The sequence below is a fragment of the Alligator sinensis genome, unplaced genomic scaffold, assembly GCF_000455745.1.
Source record: "Alligator sinensis unplaced genomic scaffold, ASM45574v1 scaffold111_1, whole genome shotgun sequence".
In the NCBI taxonomy this organism is placed as follows: domain Eukaryota; kingdom Metazoa; phylum Chordata; order Crocodylia; family Alligatoridae; genus Alligator; species Alligator sinensis.
In genome coordinates, this window is record NW_005841875.1 from 2,445,851 (window position 1) to 2,464,764 (window position 18,914).

At 45.5% G+C, this 18,914-nt stretch overlaps 1 protein-coding gene across 5 annotated transcripts in view; it reads right to left on the bottom strand.

Annotated features, from left to right (window-relative positions):
- Nucleotides 1–18,914, bottom strand: part of JADE2 (jade family PHD finger 2) — a 144,580-nt gene that overhangs the window by 26,662 nt on the left and 99,004 nt on the right. For all 5 annotated transcript variants that reach the window (XM_025196055.1, XM_025196053.1, XM_025196052.1 and 2 more), the window contains exons 6-8: nucleotides 12,603–12,814; nucleotides 6,762–6,929; nucleotides 5,098–5,214 (exon numbers count right to left, since the gene is read on the bottom strand). In XM_025196055.1, coding sequence (XP_025051840.1) covers nucleotides 5,098–5,214; nucleotides 6,762–6,929; nucleotides 12,603–12,814 — 497 coding nt within the window. The remainder of the gene's footprint in view (nucleotides 1–5,097; nucleotides 5,215–6,761; nucleotides 6,930–12,602; nucleotides 12,815–18,914) is intronic.

Sequence of the window (18,914 nt, forward strand, 5' to 3'; positions counted from 1 at the left end):
GCCAATTGTGCCAGAACTGTGGTAGCGTGTCAGAGCGGATCTCCGAGTTTGCCAATTCTGGGATGACCACAAATATCCATCAGTGATTAGACTGTGATCCTCGGGCTCACCTGATCGCGTTCCACACCACATTTGAAACCACGTCTCCAGAAGTGAAAGGCAAATGATGCATTAGCTCCTTCTGCCACCCAGTCCCTCCATTCCTTACTACAATTAAGTAAGTTCATTTGTACCTTGTTTCTGATTGTGTCACTATGTATCCAGACACGCCAATTCTGGTAATAGGGACATCATCATATTTCCTCGTACTTATGGTGAGAACTAACACCAGTATCTCAGGTCCCACCATGTAGAAGCAGTTGGTCAGAGGCGATGTTTTAATGGTTACCACTGTTGCTACTGCAGAGGAAGCTGGTGTCACAGAAGTGCCAGCTGAGTGCAGAAAGCAGCCTCGTTATTTCTGGTAACAATGGAGAGGGCAGAGAGAGCACAACTTGATTTCCAGCCTCCTGATTTATTCGGTAGAGCCAGCACATCACCTTTTGGCTTTTAAACTGCACACATGTGATATGAAAGTCTCTTAGAAAATAAATACAATGAGGAAATGCAGTGTCATTCGCTGGAGTCACTTTCCTGACTCTAATGGCACTTTAAGACAGGAGGTCTTTGCCAACTGTACGTTTCCTTGATTGAGTTTTCTTGTCTGGTTGCCAACATGGTAATTTTACTGCATAGAGCTATCTAGCTACTGATATAGTCAATTGTCTCTATATTGGCATAACATCTGGGGGTACTTTAAACTAAATCATTGGGAAGATCCTTTATGCTGCTATGTGCATAAATAGCTACTGTACTGCAGCAAAAGTGGACAACAAGAACTTACTGGCTCCAGTGAACTATTTAAGTTAATAAAACACATGCATCAGCGTTGCCTTCCTCCTGCCTATTTACGTCACTAACAGTATTAATATCATTATTAAAGTGTCTGTGGCTTTTGCCAGAACAACAGACTACAGCTCGCCCTTTACACAGGAAAGATAATCTGCACTACCTTAGAAATAAAACAAACAGAATGACACTCATCCTGGATTTCTCCTCCGACAGATGGCAAGTAGCAGTTGTCAGAGACCGTGCCCAAAATGCAAATAGAAAATAATTAGCAAGCTCAGCTGACAGGGCAACAATGAAAGGTACCTGTTCAGCAGCAGCTACCAAAGGACCTTGCATAAACTGACAATAAAAACATATTGATCCATCAAATCTCTCATGAGCACAGAATGCCAATGGAACGAGCCTGCTCTTCAGGGGAGACAGGAGTCTGACAAGCAGAACGGGTTGGGACACAAGAGACTGGGGCAGCTCCTTGGCTCTGACAATACTTGCATGGGTGGCTGTACGTGTTCATCTGTACTTGGATGTAAGGCCAAGGAAGCCAGTGGAGTTGCACCAGAGGTAAATTTGGCCTGCTCATTAGTTGGTTCATTGTGGAGTGAAGATACAGGGATTATATCACTCACCAGTGGCCGTGGAATGCAACAGCTGTTTAACAGCTCACGGCAATGCTACACAGCAGATTTGGAGCAGGAGGTGAAGTCAATGCAAAATCCAGCAGAACAGGAGGGAAAATTTAGAGAGAACGAATGTCATTACCAAAGCTGAAATCTTGCCAGGACCCTAGGGCAGATACCTCTGTGATCTTATGAAATGGGCCATGGTATTCCTAGTTGCCAAAAATGATCTGGATGTCACCTCCTTTGGATGAGGGGCTCTCCTGTATCAGAAATGTCCTAGCTCCGGGCTGGGTTGTTGGTTCCTTACTGGTTGACAGGGAGAAGTAGGATGGTTGGCATCCTGGAGAGCACACGTGACACTTGTTCCCCCAAACTCTGCAAGTTTTCAGCACTGAACAGTTCCAATCTAAGCAGGCCTGGAATTAAAGGACTTCTCAGCTTCAAATTTTGGGAAAAGCTTCCCCAATGAGCTGTAATTCTCCAGGCAATGAATGTTGATCTCCAGTGACCAAATGGTCTTCATTCCCTCCTAGCACTCTGGCTTTGACTTTACGCAGAATCTGCAAAAAATGCTGGCCTCTTATCTACTCAGGCAGTCCGAGGTGTGACTCCTGGCTTTTAGTCATTAGCAAGAAGATCCCAGCAAGGTCTCCATACTGTTCTCAGGCCTAAAACCAAATTGAAAACATTACAGAGCTATTGAAATGGCAGACGACACCTTCCCAGGACCTGAGTCATTTCCCTAAAAAAGGAGGGTTAAAAGACAATAATATCAAGAGATCATGTCTTCAGAAGGGCCAAGGTCTGCCAGCTGATGGAGAACTGGCACTCTGCCCTCTCACAGAAGGGCAATGACACTCTCTGCCAGCAACAGTCTGATGCTTCATCGGCTTCTGCTTTTACCAGCCTGGCTGCACGGCTCCATCTCTTAGGTGCTGGTACGCTGTATTCTCAGCGCCTCGGGGGCACATCATCAGTACGCTTCCTTGGACTGTCTTTGCTGGTTCAGCAATGTAAACAAGACAATTCCAAGAGGCCAGGCTCCTTCTGGCACCGTCTCACGTCTGACCACAACAACCACTATGAAGTCATGATTTCCCCAGAGTAGAAGCCTGGAAAACAGCTCTTATACATAGCCATCTTGTCAGCATTGCATTTAACTGAACAGTAGTGATTTACACTAGCTGAGGGGCTGACCCCTAGTCTTTCTGAAAGAAAAACAAGGAGGAAATGATGATGCACATGAAGCCAGGTCAGCGCTCCTGCTTATCTCCCTGCTCTGCTTGCTTGTTTCCATTCTGTTGGCGGTCATACCTGGCAGGCCACCTGGAGTAAATTCCCTTGGTGCCCCAGGAGGTAGGTCCAGCTACAAGTTCAAATTTGGTGCACGGAGTTGTATGCAGCTAGTTGGGTGCTGTGTTGCAATCGGCATGTACATTCACGCCACTTGTACACACAGTAACTGTGTACATGTTAAGGGATGTGTCTTCATCTCTTAAAATGAAGTTTTGGTTCTGTGTGTCAGTAGAAAATAGGAATGTCCCCCACCTTTCTTCTCTGAAGCACAAGCCCTCTTCTCCTTAAGGGATGATTCACCTTTCACAGTCTCGGTCTACTGGTTCAATGAAACCGAGTCAGACTGGGCACTTGGAAAAGCTAGCGCTGGAAGCTGCTGAGATGCGCTCTTTTTAATGACCCAGCTGTAATAGACCTGTCCGCACCATAAACATTTACTTGCCATTGTCAGGAGTTAGTGCTAAGTGCTTTAGCAAAAAGATTTTCTCTCTCTAAAGCTGTTGTAAACCTGGATTGCTGACAGAGATGGTTACATTACACCTGCATCAATAGACACAGATCAAAAACATGTGGCAGGAATATACACTTTCGCAAACACAGAGCTCTGTACCTCTGATAAGAGTGGAAGACCCTTTGCTTATTTACCTCTGCAGGTGAGCCTGCTGCTTAGTTACCCATAAAGCCTTAAATAAAGTCACTGGCTGCTTATTCCTCTCCCTTTCAGCAGAACTGTCCTGAGACAGTTAGGGTGGCACGGTCAACCATTTCAGTGGCAATCTTATGAAGGCTTATACAGGGTAAATTGTCAGCACGAGACAATAAAACACTGGGTTCCATTTCAGGTGACCTTTAATGCAAATCCATTCAATCCAAAGGTTCTCACAGCACACGTGCGATGCCTGTGCTAAGAGGATGAAGACTTAGAGAATCTGAAGTCTTTTTGATGCTGCCAAGTCTATTTGACTCGTTTCCCTGCCCTTCCGTTCTTTGAAAGCAATTGCCATTATGACACAATATCTCCATCTGGCAGGGTGAATAAGCAGATCCACCCAGAGCCATCAGAATGAAGTGAGTCAAGGCTGGAGATTTAAAGAAACATTGTGAGATCTCCTTTGGAGCTAAAAGGATTGCTTTTCAACAGCTCCCTTTAAAGTATTAAAATCAGGGCAGTTCATAAACACCGCGGAGGCTTGCAGCTTTCTCTGCCAATTCAGGCTGTATCACCGTTCGTCAATCAGCCAGTTACTCCCTGTCAGCTACATAGCATCTACATATAGCATTGCTATGTCACGTAGACGGGCCAAGTTCTACCTCTGCATTAGACTTGAGTTCCTGGACTTGGAACAAGGGTAGGAACTTCCCCTCAATTCAGGAAGGTGAAGAGTTATTCCATGGTTGTCACAGCAGCTCTGAAGTTGGTAGCACATAGCAGGAGATCCACCAGCTTTTCCCTTGCTCTCCCTCTGGCCTGCCCTTGTGGCACCCTCCCAAAAATCAAAGTGAGGTGAAGTGGAAGGAGCTACCTGTAACTGGGCTCTGAGGGATGCAGTGGTGTGGACACGTAACTCCAAAACTTCTGTCCCATGGCCATACGTGGAAAAACCACATTTCCCCTGCAGTCAGGGCTCTTTGCACAAGTGGAGGAGAGGTGCCGCAGGATCGCGTCACTGTCGGTGCCATGTCAGAGCGCAGTTTTTTTGTGATACCTGAGTCTTTCCACAAGGAAAACTTAGTAACATGGCTGCAGGAAGGATAGTAAATACGATACCTGCTGTGATTTGCTGAGGTGAGATAAAAAGAGCAGGTAAAAAGTCGGGGTGTGGTAAATGTTAAGTATGCCAATTTGTGGGCTGATACGTTTAAAATCAAGTGCAGATTTCAAATCGTGGCTTTCCAACGAAGAACGGCTCCGTGTCTAGCGCTACGGGTATGTGAAATCCTGAGGCATAAAAGCTCACAGATCCCTTGTTTTTGGCAGATAGTCCTAGGCACGCTGTAGCAGGTTTCTGATTTCAGACCAGTGTCATTTTCAGTCCCTGTAATTACAGTATCACTACGGCAACATCCTCATGTTACGCAAAGAAAGTTAATCTAGATTCACAGCAGTTAATTTATTAAAAACTTACAAACAACACCACATGGTGGTGCCTGATCGGCTCCTGGGCACCTTGCCATCACCTCTGTCACCTGTCACTCAGCCACTTGTTCCCACACTCGGGTCAAACCTTGCCCTCCAGAGCATGTGAGAGACAAAATGTGTCCATTGAGGTTTCTAAGCTGAGATTCATACCTGGATACATGTCCCCGTGCATTCCTTACAGAGACTGCAGGACAGAGCCCATCTGCTGGCTGGGATATGCGAGATCTTTGTAATGGGTTCCATTTTCTCAGGGCATCCGATGCTCACCTGGCCACAACAAACGGCTTGTGTTAGTATTGGCTGCCATCATGCGTCTTTGTTAAGCTAATGCAAAGATCAACTCATAAGATAGTCAGAATAGGAGAAGCATTTTTGAAAAGTCACCCCTAAGATCACCTGTATTTGGAAAATCCTCTGCTACTGAGGTAGGTGAAATGGATGGAGCAATTCCTGGCATGGAGGGTATGGACAAACACCACCTTTGCTGGGCCAGACATTGCTATCTACCACCAATGGGAGTGTAACAATAGCCTCCCTCGCCCAGCTTGTGGCTGGGCACATCTATTCTTTCTGGCTGGGTGCAAAGGGCTGGACTGGCAGCTACCTATCCAGCCAACCCCCTGGAAGCAAGGCAGGTACACGAGCGTGATTCTGAGGGTCATGATCTAGTTTATTCCAGGGGAAGCATCTTGCAGGGATAGCTAACTATGTTCTGTACTGACTGCCAGGCTTAAGCTAGGCTTGAGCTGGCAGGCAGGGAGTGAACCTGAAGACCCACTGAATTCCAGCCCTTGATTGTCCATCTCCCACCCGGCCCAAAAATGGCTGGTCTTTTCCATGAACGGGCTTGGCTATGACAACCTATTGAAGAGGAGAGCTCCTTATGCCCCCTTAGCCCCTGTGAGGCTGTGCAACAAGACTTACGGCTCTGCCACTGTTGTTGTGGCTAAAGAATTACACATACCTACTTCTGTATTATTTTAAATATATTTATGTATTATTTTTTATCCATTCCCCTCCATTTGAGTTTTATTTCACGTTCTTTTTATTTCTCTAATAAATGTTGGCATTTCTGTTCTATTTGCACTCCCTGACGAAGGGGGATGAAGTAACACCTGGAAAATTGCTCCAAAATACACTCTGCAAATCATTTCTGCTTAAAGAAACACATGTGCTGCCTGCAAGAGAAACACAGAGTGCCCTGCGTGCATGCAATGCATACCTCGCTGTCCAGGTGGGGCTGTGATTAATACACTGTCAGGTCACTGTTAATAAAAAATATCTGTACCTTCCTCCTGGCAAACGCCTGCTCTGTAAGGCTGAGAGATTAATGCTGCCATCATAATATAAACAAGGCTGAAATTCTTCATGGAATACAAGCAAATACGAAAAGGGTAGGTACAGACGGCAGAAGAGTAGATGCCTGTAGTTCCCTTTCTGCTGCTGTTGGCTCAGTATCCCCTGCCTTGGCACCTTTCCTCTTGCATCAGCTCGGCTTTATGAGCAGAGCTTGGACTTGCTACTCAGACCATTAGTGAAAGATCTGAGATCTGTCCTGGAAATCTCTAAAGTGAGAATTTTCAAAGAAGCTTCACTGACAGGTAGCTAGATTTAGCAATAGGCTGGTTAGGTACTTTCAGTGGGCTTTGGATGCATAACTCTTTTAGGTGTCTGAAAATGTCAGCCCAAGACCTGTACTTTACCACTGAATGACTGAAACAAGTGACAGTAGCATATGGTTGTAACTACACAAGGCACATAAAGTCCAACTGCAACCTACACCCAAGCTAAGAACATCCTGGATAACTACTTACTTCAGGTATCCATAAGGCACAGCTAACGTGGACCCACTTTGTCCCGCTCCGGGTGGGTTTCAAAGCTCCCCCTCTCTTCGGGCAAAGTAAACACTTTGGCTGAACTCCAAGGGCACAGGTTCGACAAAGCCAGTTCCCAATGGGAACTTTGAGGATCCCATAGCACGCCTGTGCAAACACAAGGAAGGTGGCATTAGTTACAGCCTATATTTCAACAGAACTGCAGCACTTGTACACTGCTGGCCTCTCTCATTTACCAGTCCCCAGTAGGTGCCTCCTTGCCTTGGCATCCAGCTGTCAAAACAACAATTAAAAGCAGACATAAAGAAGTGCCTCAACGGGGCACAACTAGTTTAAAGGTAAATTCCCCTTTCCTTCACTCCTTCCTTCGTGTTTTATATGGATTCACACCTGACACACAAATATGCCCTCGACATGCCAGGCAGCCCTGCTAATGTGCCTCAGTCTGTCACAGGCCTTGTCTTACGTCACCAGTGGAAGGGGCAGCTGTGACGGCAGGTTCTCAGATGTGGACCTCTTTCCATCAGGCACCAGACCAAGACCACAGACTCCCATGCAGCTACCAGAACAACAGCAACTTTCATTCACAGAAGCTTGGGTCCCATTTGTGTATATGTATATATATATAAAAACCAGAAGCTGGGAACTGCAGAAAACTTATAGAGGAATCAGAACAGTACAAGATGAAACCTGTCTTAGCAGCAGTATAGTAAGGAGTATTTTAAGTACGTTAGGAACAAAAGAAATTCTAACAATGGCATTGGTTCATTTCTGAATACAGCAGAATTGCCAACAGTAGCCTTCCTGCCTCCTGACATTCCCATTCCCCTAACCACAAAAGTCACATGTGTCCAACAAACATTTCTTTTCTGTACTTGGAAAAAAGCCAGATGACAGTCACATCGGATGATGATGATGACCATATACTTTCTACACCACCAGTAACTGAAGCTACTAGTCACTATGAAAGGTAGATGTTTGTAAGCGAGGAGGTAAAAAATATTTGCATTCAAGAATTTTAAAAGAGCTGGATAAGGAGCCCTTTGGACCATTCGTGTTGGTTTCCAGTTAAGTTCTGGAACGCTGGAGACACCCAAGAGCACTAGAAAAAAAATGTTGGGCCCATATTTAAAAAGGGTAAATGAGACGACTTAATTAATTACAGGCTTCTCACCTGATAATCATCCTGGGCAAAATAATGGGATGGCTGATAAGGAACTTGAATAAAAAATGAGAGGAGGGTAACATGACCTACTCAACATGGGTTTATGGAAAACAGGACTTGTTTGACTATCAATATTTTCATAATGGGATTCTAAGACTGGTTGATAAAGGTATTACAGTTGATGTTAATATATGTCTGTTAAGGATTTGACTCAACACCACATTTTGCTGAAAAAACCCCCTAGAAAGATACAAAATCAACATGACATATGAAATAGGTAAAGCACTGACTAACTGATCGTTCTCAACATCCAGTTGAAAAGGAGGAACCATCAGCAACTGTGTGTGATTCTTCAATTAACAATCATTTCTTCCTGCCTTGTAACTCTGAATCCGTAATATCTCTTGCACACTCCTTGCCTGTGCCTCCTCCCCGCAGTAAGTTTAACTGAAAGACACAGCCATGCTCTAATCTGAGCAGCATCAGAATTTGCAATGTTCCCCAGATACTTCCCCTTCTAGTGAGGTGAGAGATGTTGTAGTTCGCTGGTAGGTTAGTACGTGAATCACTGCAATTACATTAGAGCTTTTTAAGAAAATCCAATATCCCACCTCCATTCCTTGCTCATTCATCTTAGAAGCTACTGTTTAAAACGCTTGTATTTAATGGACCAGAGGTACAGAAAGAGGCAGAGAAGGAGCCAGGAATTCCCAGTCCCCTGCCTCTAACTTCCAGCCTTGTGACATTCCCATTTCTCTGGCCAGCATCGCAGCCAGGCATTTCATATAAAAAATATACATTTCTGAGTTATGAGCCATCTCTTGTTTGGAGGTATGAAGAAAAGCTAACTGGTGAGTAAGTTCTCTAAGTGAAGATATATTTTTGTGCAGAGTGGATGTCAGCATTTCTGTCGATCTGTGTCCGAGATCTGCCTGACTGGGAAACACATGGAAGGGCATGGTGGCGTTTGTGCCGAGATCAGCTCTCTCCATCCTCCCATCTTATCAAAGCTTCTGTCTCTCATCCTGAGAGGATTCATGCAATCCAAATGCATACGCAAAATGATTGTGACCCACTTTGTAGGGAGGACCAGCACTGGGTCGGTAAGCTGTACTAATATTGGGAAGGCAGCAAGAGAGGCTATAGGCCCAGCCTGCCTGCCTAATGTGATGTGCCATGTAGCAGGAACCAGACACTGCTGAGTCTAGAGGAAACACAGCCAACTGGATGTAACAACTCCTGCACTATTGGGAAAGCATAGACGTCCCAGAGGAGTAGGAAACTTGCTGCTTGTGAACACTGGGTGGGAACTGAGAGAGACGACCAGTATATTGTGGGGGGTTGCCCAGGGACAAGGAATTTCCTGAGGAATAGTCAAAATGCCAATGGCAGAAGGCAGGGCAGGGTGTGACTCCCCTGCCTGGGGCGTAAGTCAGGGTAGATCTCAAGACATGAGATCACTGATCGCTCAGAGGTTTGGTAGAAGATGTGGCCCATGATCTGGGGCCTGATCCAAATCCCACTGAAATCAATGGAAAAGCTGTTTATTTCAATAGGTTTTAAGTAGGCTGTCAGCTGCCGCACATATCCATGCTGAACAGAAGTGAGTTGGATGAGCTTCTCGCTGGAGGCAAAACAACGAAGCTGGTGGGCAGGCACGGTTCTTTGAGTAGATGTGAAATCTTTTCTTAGACCGACTGAGTAGTTGGAAAAAAGTTCTTAGCAAGCTTTCAGGAGCAATCGCTCTTCTTCAGGCATAGGGAGTCTCTGCTGGTCTGAGACTCCAAGGAATGAGAGAATGAGCCCGTAGCACCTCAGACCAGCAGAGACTCCCAATGCCTGAAGAAGGGTGATTGCTTGCTAAGAACTTTTTTCCAACTGCTCAGTTGGTCTAATAAAAGATATCACATCCACTCAAAGAACCTTGCCTGCCCATGTCCTTAGACCAACACAGCTACAACCAGAAACCCAGCAAAGCTGGTGGGGTCATTTGTGTGAATATATGGTGCTGGGAAGCCACGTTCTGCTTTCAGGTGGTAGAGCCACATACACTGAAGAGCAGACTGCTCCCTCAGGCTGGTCACCTCTTTTACGCTGAAGCTAGCTATTAGGAGCTTTCTAATAATGAGGGCGGTTAAGCCTGGAACAAGATACCTGGGAATGTCATGGAATCTCTGTTATGGGACTATCTAAACTGATGACCAGACAAACATGGTTTATACAAGGATGATCCTGGTTTAAGTCAGGGCTGGACAAAATTCCTTTCTGGGGGACCTTCCAGCCCTTTTCCCCCTATGGTTCATAAGCTGACCTCCTTTCCTTCTGTGTCTGTTTTGTGCAGGCAATATACACTGTCTCCAGGCCTGTGCTGCACAGAGAATGCGTGCTGCATCCGGGCCTGTATCGCATAGGGAATGCGTGCTGTCTCCAGACTGCGCTGCATGGGGAATGGATGCGGTCTCCAGGCCTGTGTTGCACGGGGAATGTTTGACACTTCTAGGCCTGTTTTGCAGGGGGGATGTGTGCTGTCTCCAGACTGCACCACACAGGGAATGCATGCCACCTCCAGACTGTGTTGCATGGAGAATGTGTGCTGTCTCCAGACTGTGTTGCACAAGGAATACGTGCTATCTCCAGACTGTGTTGCACAAGGAATACGTGCTATCTCCAGACTGTGTTGCACAGGGAGTGTGTGTCATGTCCAGGCCTGAAGTTACTACACAGATCTGTAACAAAAATGCTGAACTATCCTAATGCTTTACGGAATATAATTCACTGATGAAAACCATCCCAAACACCCACCTACATCAGCAACAAACATCTTTAGCACTCCTCCACTATGATGTTAAAGCTGCCAGGAAGGATCAGGCCTCCACCCTTAGTGAGAGGAACCTCCAAATGCAGAAAGGAAAGGAAATCAGATACTTTCTCTTTGCACCAGACCCGAACCCAGATTAACAGAACACTGAGCTGATTACCGACCTGACATGCACAGACCAGTCGTTTTCCTTCCTTTCCACAGAACGAGTAGAAAAATTTTCAAGAGCGCCTGTGTGAGGAGGTCTCTGAGACTGAAGAGCTCAAGGGACACGCAAATTGGCCTATTTTAATAGGAAATTTCCCCCTCCTCAGACCCACTCCCACACACATACCCTTCTCTGCTTCAAATCACGTGCATGAAGAGTGCAAGCACACCCGAGCACACAGTATCCCATCCAATTCCTTCCTTCCCTGAAGCAAGAGCTCAGTGTTAATGCTCAATTCTAAAAATAAAACATTTCTCTTCAGGCAGTAAAATAAAATAAAATCCCACATTCATAGAAGAGTAAGGTGGGGATATAAACCCTGTCAGGTGACACAATGTCTCTTAAGCTCCTGGCTCCTTGCACACAGAATAATGCTACACAATCAGATGGGAGGAGGGTACCTATTAGTCTATCCCTCTTGCCATGGCAGGACTATGGCTTATAGTATATAGACTATTGCTCTGTCCACTATTAGGTATACTACACACAGTGCATAAAAAAGACCTTCTGTAGCCACATCTGCATTCTGGTCACTCACAGTCATTAAAGATCTCGTGGCAGCAGTTTAATGAGGAGAGATGTGAAAATGAAGAGGGAGAGAAAAAAGCAGCACAGTAAGTGGAAGGGGTGAGGTGGAAAACCAGATAACAGAATAGGAGGGAGAGGATAGAGCAAGGAGACAACGAGCTCTGAAATATGTCACTGACCATGGGAGAGGAATGGGAGTGGTAAAGAAACAACCTGGGGAAGGATGGGCAAGAGGACAGACCCCTTCCACGATCAGAGTCAAAGACCCACTGTGTCACTCTGTGAATGTCCCATATGCAGCCACGAGGCACAGCCATCCCACTCTGAGCTGAGAGAGTCGACATTTGATGCGCCATGACCAAACTGAAGTCCCCGCATGCATTTGCCCAGAGGCGATCAAGGCAAAGCCCTCACTAGGACTCAATGGGAGACTGGCTGAATGAAGATAAAATCAAAACAGAGCCAGGCATTCTTTGGCCCCCTGGGAACAGGGTGTAAGAGAGTGAATGTATGCCTATGTGCATGCATGGGCTGGGGGATAGGGATGGATGCAGCCAGCCTTTCCTCTCTCTTTGGCAGCCTGGAAGGCCACGGGGGAATTCCAGTTCCTAGTTAGGTCCTTGTCCCCTTTCTGCTCCTTTATGTGTGCACAGCCCCAAAAATGGGTAGGGAGGATGAGGAAGAGGAAGTGCTAGGTCCTACCACTCTTGCATAGTGGCCTGCAGTTTAGGATCCCTACACTGAGGGGAGTAGCAGGGGCAGTAGTTGTGGGCTACCCTGGAATAAGGACCTAAGGTTTAATCATAGAAAGTTAGGGTTGGAAGGGACCTCAGGAGGTCATCACCCTGAGCACAATCATTTAAGCGAGGTTCTCAAAACTGGACAAACCCCTGAAATATCATGTGGGTAGCAGAGGAGTGGGGGAGGGTGTGGGTCACAGCAGGAAAGGCCAAAGGATCCCAACCCAGCACCACACCCTGCTGTTTTGGATGCTGGCTATCAAGCAGCTCCTTCTTCCGTCTAGCCCGGACAGGTGCATGCTCCAGGCTGCAAAATGTGCTGAGAGCAGTGCTCCCTGGTGTGAGGGGAGACGCCATTCACCTGGTGCACACAGACGTTGCACTTGTCACAGAAAACCATCTCGTTGCCATCCTCGCCCTCTGGGGATCGGCATACGTCACATACAACATCCTCATCGTACTCGATGCCCAGGCCCTCCTCTGTCTCAATGGCAATGTTCATGTTCTCGTAGCACATTGTCTCCAGCTCCTCCAGCACTCTCTCCAAGGTGATCTCATCCAGCTCTGGCTTCTCTGAAAGGCAAGAGATAGGGAAATGACATTTACAATACAGCAGCAAATGGCCCCCAGCCCTAGAGTCCTTATGACATTTTGCCTGCTGGGGTGAAGTACGCAGAGCTCTGCCTTTGGAGAGGCTTTGAACAAGGCTGCATTTCACAAAGGAGACATTTTAGACTTTCACTTAAGAGGCAAATTCATGGCAATGATAAGATCTGTGAATCAGAAAACTGCTGCTTCTAACTTTGAATGCAGTTTATGTTTCATGCACAGTAACGAACTATCGCTGCTGGCTGAGGGGGAAAAAAATCCATTCAGCTGAACCAATGCGGATAATTAGGTCTGACAGTTTAAATGTTCAAGGAGACAAGTCTTGCAAAGATGCCTTCTGCAGTGGGGGCTCAGACAAGCTTTGGCAACATAAAGTCAATGCTTTAATTGTTAAGACTGTGAAAATTGACCCTTTTAAGGCTAATTAAACAGAACTGTAAATTTGAAGCCAAAGGCTGAAATTGATAACAACATTTGTTTCTGTTTCTGGTCAATATGAACAGTCAGGAGGGCAGTTATGGAGTGGGAGATCTGGGCTTGTGTTTGTTGCCTGACTTTGCATTCTCATTGGACTTGCATTGTTGGTGACAACTAGAAGTGAAGGCCCACCGAGCAAAGGCGTACCTTTATGGACATCACTGCAATAGGGATGATGCCGTATACATAAGTGTGGGTGTGCCGGTAGCTGTGTTACACCCACACTTCCTGCCTCTACTACCATGAGGATGTTACTGCCAGCACCTATCAGCAGTGAAATGTCACTGGTGAGTAGGGTTGCAAGGAACTCAATCTCTCATCTTCTTCTATTGCAGGCTCTTTCCTGTGGGCCAGTCCCTACCGCTGCACTGAAGTCAATGGGAGTTTAGCTCACTGACTCATAATAGGATATGGCCCTCAATCTTCAGAGGCAGGGTAGCTACACAGCAACTGCAGTCAACTGAATCATGGGACGATTGGGTTCTCCTCTCGAGCTACTCTGAAAACCACTGTATTAGCAGACAATTCTGCTGTTTTCCATGTGTGGTGGAAAGGACAGGTGCCTGAAAAACATCTTTATGCTTAGAAATCTGTCTTTTCTTGTTCATCTCTTGCCTGGAAAAAAAAATCCTTTGTTTGTAAGAACATCATCATCTGCACAACAACCAGGAAGTCACAAAAGCAAGCGGTCATTTCAGGTGATGAATAAAGGAAAAAATAAAAACAGATGCATCAGACAGTCGGAGCGCCAGGTTCCAAGAGGCAGAAGAACAAAGATTTACAAAAAAGGGGAAAAAACAACACAGAGGCCACCAGGATTTCTTAGTTAGCTGTGAGGTGAAGATGATTTTCAGGGAAATGCTTAAGGTTTCCTGTAGCAATTTAAGCTTTGCACTGTTTGTTTATAATATGATCTGATAATAATGATCTGATAAGAAACTATGGTAGACACAATGGCAGCAGAGGAACTTGACTTGAGATGCTTCACTTTAGTAGGAATCCTTCTTTATGAAAAACAACACAATTTTCTGCAATTAGAATAACAAAATGACTCAGTTTACAACAGAATAATGGTGATGGCTCGGGCCATTTCTGTAGATTACTGCAGATTTCCTGTTATACGGGTTTTCTACCTACCCTGCTGCTAGACAGCAGGGGACAGTTCTTAGTTTATAAACGCTGAAGGGAAAAAGAGACTTGAAGATAAGTTAAAAAGGTAAATACTTGAATATTTGGTGAATGGCTTTTCTATGCTGGAAGTCCTTACCTAGGGCTAAATTTGGGGTCCACCAAAGACAATGACAAAGCTTGCAGGGACATGGATAGGACCGGCACTTGGTCTTTGCTCCCTGCTGTCTCAGACAAACATCCAGCTGCTTCCAGGCATGCGCTACTGATAAAGCTTGAAGGATGTTTTCCTTTTGCACAGTGTCCTAATGACCCAGTAACATGCTGCAAAACCTTCCTCGAGTAGGAAAGTCTACTGGCTGTCTGAGATCTTCCCCTACATGCTCCACTGGCAGAGTTCACCATGGCTTGACAAGCTTATGCAAACATCTGGATTGGCATTTGACCAGGCTGAGATACAATCTGCGACAGACAACACCATTCTCTGTTAGGTTTCTTTCAAGTGCTTGAGTTGTTATGCTGCAACTTGCCAAGACGCCTGACTGTACCTGTCTTACGGCTGCGAAGCCTACTGGATGCATCCAGGATCATTTGGGAACCCAGATCTGGAGCGGGGTGCCTCAGAGGCATTTGAAGAACAACAGTCATTTAGCGATTTGACACACCCTTCATTAGCAATCTAGTCACCAAGGTCTATGCATCACAGCTTATACATCTGCTTGCATTTTTTGGAGCTGAACCACCACTGTGGGAACTTTGAGAGAGAGTGCACTATCCTTTGAAACGCTGCGGGATATCCCTTTGGTGCCAGGTGAGTGATTCAGGATGAGTATTTCTAAATTAAAAGTGTTCCTTTAAGAACAGATCATTTGAATGAGGCAGGCAAGCTTCTTTGGGTAGATGTGATATCTTTTATTAGACCAACTGAGTAGTGGGGAAAAAGTCCATAGCAGGCTTTCAGGCACAATCACCCTTCGTCCGGCATTGGGAGTCTCTGCTGGCCGGAGACTCTAAGGAATGAAAGAATGAGCCCTCACATTCACTCCAAGCCCCTTGCCTGCCTATGTCCTTACACCAACACGGCTACAACCAAAAACCCGGCGATCGTTCGAATGAGTTATCATGTCAGCTCCTTCACCCGCTGGTTTTCAAGTCTTTTGGAAATGCAAATCACCATGAGGGCCCCTTACATTTCTGGGGGACAGTGTCTATAGCAGCCCCTGTGCTAAGAAATAATTATGAGCAAAGAATTTGCTATTCATGAAGCAGAAGAAAGATAGAAGGAAAAGCAGGATGGGTTTCCACAAGAAACATAAAACTGATCCGTCTCCAGGGCCAGGATCATGTTGGCACCTGGACAGTTCCCATTTCACTCCTAGTGGAAACAACCTTCTCATACCTGCAACTGTATATTCTTCCCCATCTCTCACCTCCTGATTCAGTGCATTTCTCTATTGAAATGCCAACTTGTAAATTTTTCATTGATAGCGATACCCTGCCGTGGCCAGCTTAACCCACAGGATAGGTCCGTGTTGACGTCTCCCTGCTGAAAACCAAACATCCCACTTTGCTGTGAAAGTGAGCCTTATTCCATCGGGAGTCCTGGACATGTGTTCAAGAGAAGTATTTGGCCTTTGAAGAGTGCATAAACTTGACAAGTCCCAGCTGTAACGGATGCTGTAGCTGTGTAGCTCAGGCAGAAGGGTGATGGACTACAGCCTGGAAGGACCTGCACTTGATCCCAGGTGAGGGTGGTGGGTTTCCACTTCTACTGCAGCCCTGAGGCCCATCCAGACTCCTATCCAACAGGCACTGGAGCAGGGTGCTAAGCACATCGCCTCCTCCTCATGCTGACATTAAAGAAACAGTGGAGCCGTCCCATCGGCCTGTAAACAGGACACCTTTACCTGTAATGAATGCTGGCTCGCTCATCACTTGTTATACGTTTGTTGTATAGTTACACACACACACACACTCCGTTTAGATGCAGTCACGTTAGAAATTCGTTTGCCAAGCTCCCTTCAGCCTACCTCGGAGCCTCCTGAAGCAACAATGGTAGCTGATGGGTATGAAGCCATTAATCACTTATGAATCGCTAAAGAATGGGGCCTAAGGGTGAAGTTCTTTTTTGCATTTGTGCTCTGTTTATCTGCTTCTGCATCATATAAAGTTACTGCTATTAAGCTCCATTCATAAAATTGATGTCTTTCTGGCTGAGAAAACTGCTGGCTGTAGGGGCAGTGGCCAGCAAAATAACAAAAAGCAAAAAAATCTCACCCTATTCAAATGCTGCCCGTGTTGTACACAGGGTTGATATCCTCACTTGAGGAATGATGAAGAAGGAGCCAGGTTCTGATCTTTGTTACTGTAAGTACTATAAGTAAGCCCAGTGTCGCTCAGAGACCAGACTCCCTCCCCTCTGGGAAGGCGGAAACCCCAGCCTCCCGAAGGAATGATGCTTTAGAAACAACGCCAGTGGAAGCTCTATCCTTCACGGTAGGCCAGGAGGCACAGGGATCATGCATCCAACCAAACTCAGCACCCCTTGGCAGAGGAAGGACTTTAGGAGAGGGGGGAGGCAGGGGAGGTGTCCAACTATGAGGCATTGCAGGAGGTCTCCAGATCTGCCTTCAGCATGACATGCATGTCCCAAATCTGCTCTTTGGCTTTGGCTCCCAAGAAACACGTTTCCTTGTATGTCGGCACTACAGGGACCTAGGCTGTGAAGCTTCAATTTCTCTCCTTTCCTCCCCAACTCACAACTACAGGGTTATTTCTACCACTTGCACATTTCTGAGGATAGCGTCTCATTTTTCTATTACCAATACTTTCTCCCCTCATTCCCATCAAGGCCTGGATACCCTTTGGGCTGTGGGTGACCACCCTTCTGGCTGAGCTTACACAACCAGTTTTTGTGCAGAGAATAGGGGCCAGTTACTCAAGCTTAAGCTAGAAGGAGCCTCAAGGCACCCAGGACACAGGTATAACTATTAGCTATCATGTACAAACACTAGTAATCTCAGCTATCATTATTTATATAGCATTATAATTGCATGTGACATGGCGGAGGCACGCTCTTTTACTAAATGTTCTTTACTGTTCCATATTCCAGCTCAAACCTCCTTGATATACTGGGGGAATTAGTAAGAGAGCCACCTTTCACAAAACTGAGATTTATTTCCAACTAAACTGCACTCCATTAAAATCAATTTACTGAAACAATAAATCCTTTTACCCTATGGAGGATATCTAGAGATAAAACAGCTCATGAACAAACTATCTTCAAGACGGCAGGCTGTACTATTTGGTGATTCACAAACTATAAACCTTCAAGTCTATTTTCCAGTAAAAATATATATAAACAAATAAAATTGTATTTTTTAAAAGCATTTTGTGAAAGAGGCTGGAGTCAACTGCTTTTTGCAGGTCTGTTATAATCCCTGACAAATGAGAAGCAGAAGGGTATGCACACCCTTATAAGATATCAAGGGGAGTGCGTTCATCCTCAGTACCAGAAGCCATGGATTCGTGAGATCTAATCTAGCTCCAAACCTGTCTTTTTGCATGGCTCTAGGTAAGTTACTTAGGACCTGCCTGTTTTAGTTTCTCTGTCTGCAAAACTAGGATAATGATCCCTTGCTTTCCTCATGGGAGGTTATGAGAACTGAAGCAATCCAGATATAAAAAGTGCTGTGTAAATGCTAAGTACTAATATGGCTGGTTTTTCAACAAAACCTGCATCTATGGCTGCTTGGTGCCTAGATTTCCACTGTCTTGATTGTGCGATGATCAGGGCTCTCCTCCTGGCTCCGCTACAAACTTGGTATAACTGCAGGAGAGTCATGTCAATGTTATATTGTGCAGCTTCCCTGCTGGCAAAAAGGGAAGAGCCCCGCTTCCTCTCTCCTAGGAGGCTGATAATAATTAATAAATGTTTTAATGCTAGCTTAACTTTTGTTTTAGACGGTTATAGACTATCAGGTCAACAAGTTGCCCATAACTATGGCTTACAGCCATATGTAAGACTTTCCACTGATGTGTTTCTGACTATGTGTAACCCAAAGTGCCCATGTCTACCGCCTATTAATAAGATGCAGTAATCATATATTACCCTTCTATCAACTCATTTATAAATGAAATCTCGATGTAAAGCACAGCCACCAAAAACCAGCAAGCACACAATCTGCATACGAGCTAAACATGTGCAGTGAAACTTCTCCGTAATTTTTATCAACATATCCTGCTAATGCACTTAAAAGATTTACAGGAACCAATTATCACCCTTTATGCCACCCACCGACATCAATTATTGCTCAAATTTAAGATGATGACAAAGTGCTTTAGAAGCCACTTTATAATCTGCTGTCTTTCTACAATAATGCTTTGCACTGACAGAGCTGTCCTGGGGCACTTCTGATTAAAGCTACTTTATTCCTTCCAGCAGCAAGATTCTGAATAA